The following is a 4,296-nucleotide window of genomic DNA, read 5'->3' as shown; positions in this document are numbered from 1 at the left end:
CCCCCCCCCCCCCCCCAAATGCCCTTTGAATATGTCAGTTGCTATGTTCACACAGGATTTAAGAGGATGTTGGCTGTCTGACTAAATCATCTTTTATTTTTCAGTCGCAACGTAGCTGTGGATCAGAAGGATGAAAACAAGGAAGCTAAGCCCCGTTCCCTGCGGTTTACTTGGAGCATGAAAACCACCAGTTCTATGGATCCTAATGACATGATGAGGGAGATTCGGAAGGTCTTGGATGCCAATAACTGTGACTATGAACAAAGAGAGCGTTTCTTGCTTTTCTGTGTCCATGGAGATGGGCACGCAGAAAACCTTGTACAATGGGAGATGGAGGTGTGCAAACTGCCAAGACTGTCACTGAATGGAGTTCGCTTTAAGCGAATATCGGGAACATCCATAGCTTTTAAAAACATTGCTTCCAAAATTGCCAATGAATTAAAGCTGTAATAAGAAAAAGAATTAAGTTGTAAATTGAGTAGCAATTGCAAGTTTTTTTGAGAACACCGATGGAAATGTATAGAATAACATTTAGGCAATAACTTCTGCATCTTCTGAATCATGATATTAAAAAAAATTGAAACAAGCTGCTGAGCTGGGAGGGAGAGTTGGACTTTTTTTTTAATAAGTGCACTACAGCATTAAAGTTGCCTACTATGTAAAATATTACCCCTTCTGCTTTATTTCCATTGCTCTGTCTTTGATGACAAACTGAAAAACACAATATACCCATTTAAATATGCCTCCTGTTTGTGTGGATGTGTGAATGTACAGTATGTGTGTATAATATATAAAGTATTATATGTAAACAATTCATCTACAACATCTGAGCTGTACTAGTACCTCTTCTGGGGCTAATTTTGGTGCTAAAAATTGAAATGGCCAAGGAGGAAACACTTGAATTAATATTTAAAACAATTGAATAGTTAACCAGTAAAATGCAGGTTTACGGTTCACTGCTGTGTTAAGAAAAAAAAGTGTGAAGGGTTTGGATTTACGGTTGTGAACATTACTCCTGGGTTTTTTTAAGTAGATCTCATAAGAATTAAAAATTCACTTTTATTCAGTAAGTCTTGCATTATATTTTGCCCACCTATTTATTATTTAAGCCTGAAGCAAATTAAAAACTGTAGTTGATTTTGTGTATTATATCCTGGGTAAATGTTTCCATTTTTCTGTTCATGCTAAATGACTAAAAATTAATCTTCTGTTCTTTCTGGCTTATTACTGTGGATTACTGTTCAGAACACTCAGTTACTTAATTTCTGCCATTGTCCTACAGAATGTAAATAATACAGCTTAATGGAACTTAACTTTTTAATGTCTTGTCTCGAGATAAATGAGTTAAGTGAGACTTGCTGAAAATTGGCTAGTGGGAACTTCAGACCAAGTTCCTGCAGTACAGTCTAGCCCAGTTTCATTAGAAGGACAAAAGGACTCCATAAATGACAGTGTTCTGGTGAGAATTGCCACAGGTCTTGGATGCTAGTGTTCTTTACACCTGCACAAGTGATGGTCTCTTTTCCTTTTGGGTTCTGAGCATTCACTCTGTTAAAAGTCCAAAAGTGGAACTCTAATAACTACTGATCGTTTGCCATAATTTAATAATGACAAGTTGCCTGATTAACCACACCGATGACAGTGAACAGCACAGGTAGTGCCCGTTCAGGCTTTCTCTGCCAACTCCTTTCCAATGCGCTTCAACCTATTTGTGGACGTGTTGCTTCTGTCACTGAGAAGATAGAATTGGCATGGAGCGCGACTGATCTTAGGCCTGTGCTAAAATTACTGAGGAGGAGGGAGGGAGGAAGACAGTTGTGGGACTTTTTTTTGTTAAGCATCCAGAGTAGAAACTCGCTGTATATGAACTCTGGCCAAATCATTTTCTGTAGGCCACAAAACTGCCATCTGATGGTTCCATTCTGTCATTACTGCCCTGGGCTGCATTTGATCTGTGACCTGGAAGCAAGAGATGCCCCTCACCCATCCAGTCTACCTCCTGGGGCTTGTTTTTTTCTTTTCATGAAACTCAGTTGAATTTTTTTTTTTTAGGGAATTGTGTGGGCAATGCCCTGCTTTATCTACTTGATGTGTATAAATTACGGCTTCTGGTTGCATTCCAAGTGAAGCACCAAAGATGTACTTACTATGATGTTCATTTTAGTGTACACAATTTAGGTTTGATCCAAGCTCAAAATGCAGAATCCTTAATATTTTGCTTACATATTGTGATCCATAGTCTGTAAAGGCAGCAGGCTTCCCCTCTTTCTCTTCCATAAGCATTGTTATTATGATAAAGAATAATCATGATTGTTAATGTAGTAAATTATTCCTGAAATCAAACATTTTTTTTATTCTATGTATATTATGCACCATGAAATGTCTTTAGAGCTTAAAGTGAAGTTGGAGCTTGACTGGCTGTCAGTGCTGTATCCATGCTTATGCTGCTCAGTAGGATTTTTCCATGGAAACTCCATTTTGTAATAGCAATAAGACATTTCAGGGCAGTTGTAGTTCTCAGGTGGGTATTCACCTACCCTCTTCCTTCCTACATTAGTCACTATATAAGATGCGGGGTTTTCCACACAGGAGTGCACTTTGTTGTCATCACTTTAAACACTGTTCTAATTTATAACATTTACTGATGTAAATCTGTATTCAATGAAAGTTCCAAAAGGTTTCATATTAAATGTCTTCTGCAATACTTTATTCCTATTTTACCTGTTAAGTATATACATGTTTCTAAAAAGTGCACTGGTATCTTAAGTTTAAATATTTTTTTTAAAGTTTGTACTTATTCTTCTCAGACTATATTCAAAGATCCTTTAAGAATTAATCTGTATTTGAGGCATTAAAATACAACATATGATCTTTTTATTACCATTAGAAGCAGATTCCTAACAAAGTTCTTCCCACATACCATGTAAAATTCAGTTGCGAAATGTCACATTTATTGATCATAAAGAAGAGAGGTACTTTCATTCCCATCCTATATAGTTCAGAAGCTTTATGATTCTTTAGTTCACTGAAAGTATCGCAAAATATAGTTCACTCAAAGATTGTACTAAGAAAGGCTTAATTCAAGAATACAGGTCTGAATTACACATTTCGAGGGGTTCTGTGTGGGCTTAGGGACTTGCGTGGCTTTGAGTTTGCACAATCAAGGTCAAGTTATTTACTTGGATAATTTAAAAAAAACAGCCTTTGTTTGAAGAATCAGTGGTCAGCATGTTATGATTCATAATGGCGGGCCTGGGCATCTCATAAGGTATGCATCCAGCAGCCAGTAAATGGTTCTGTAACAACATGATTTGAGTCCTGGAGTGTAGTGACTTCTCTTAAATTTTAGGTGGGTCTTGTCTAAAGCTGCGCACTACTTGCTATCCAAGTCACTCCTAAGTCTGATTCTGGAATCGAGCCACTTGCCTCCAGTTGCCAGGGAGATGTATTTTGGAGGCTGTTCTGGTATATTTTAAGGACTTTCCTTTGGAAATCTTTCTTCAAAGTAATTTGTTCAATACAAATGTTGGAGAGAGGACATTAAAAACTTAACAGCAAGTGAGAACAGAGCATCTCCGCCAGGCTTTTCTCTCAGCTAAACCTCTGCAATTCCTTGAAACAGGGAAGAGACCCCGAAGGCACGGAGGACTGTGACAGGATTAGATTTGAGAAAGGAGGTTTCATTTGTCCAGCCAGCAAGGTCTTACAAATTTGGACCATGTTGTGAAAGAAAGGTAAGTAATTTGAAGCTGCACTGGCTCTTCCTCCAGATGTAGTAACTAAGCATGTTACACAGGCCTTTTTTTTCAGAGATACTCTTCAATTTTTTTAAGGAAGTTAACCCCTAGAGAAACAGACCTCACAGGTGGTGGTGGGGGCAGAGGTCGAGAACAGACTCTGGAGTTATCCTCTTTTAACTTTGGCAATATATAGAGACCTACCTAAATCGTGGCAAGAGGGTTTTTGTCCATGAAAAATGTTCATTCACAGCCTTCAGAGCTGATACTGCAGGTGTTTTGTAGCAGCCCTGCCCCTCTGTGCTGATTGGAGGAGAGGCAACTGCACCACCCCCCCCCTTGGCACTGATTGGCAGAGAGGCCTGGGGGGGGAGGAGGGATGGGGGCAGCCACCATCTTGATTGCTGGCTGCTGTTTGTGTGGCCCCGCCCCTTGGCAGGGATTGGTGGAGATGCCCTGGTGGGACAAGGGGGGCAGCTGCCATCTTCTCTGCTGCTTTTTGTGCTGCACCTTCCCCTCCCAGCAGTGAGGACAACTGGCTCCCACTAGGGAGCCAAGT

The 4,296-nt window shown here is 39.6% G+C and overlaps 1 protein-coding gene across 6 annotated transcripts in view; it reads left to right on the top strand.

Annotated features, from left to right (window-relative positions):
• MARK3 (microtubule affinity regulating kinase 3) overlaps positions 1-2,709 on the top strand; it is an 84,167-nt gene extending 81,458 nt beyond the window's left edge. For all 6 annotated transcript variants that reach the window (XM_019518516.1, XM_019518517.1, XM_019518515.1 and 3 more), the window contains one exon: positions 105-2,709. In XM_019518516.1, the coding sequence (XP_019374061.1) occupies positions 105-450 (346 nt within the window). In that variant the 3' untranslated portion in view covers positions 451-2,709. The remainder of the gene's footprint in view (positions 1-104) is intronic.
• The last annotated feature ends 1,587 nt before the right edge of the window (positions 2,710-4,296 follow it).

Source organism: Gavialis gangeticus, unplaced genomic scaffold (genome assembly GCF_001723915.1).
Source record: "Gavialis gangeticus isolate Ggan-Ray unplaced genomic scaffold, GavGan_comp1, whole genome shotgun sequence".
Lineage (NCBI taxonomy): Eukaryota > Metazoa > Chordata > Crocodylia > Gavialidae > Gavialis > Gavialis gangeticus.
This window is presented reverse-complemented; position numbering and strand designations above follow the sequence as displayed.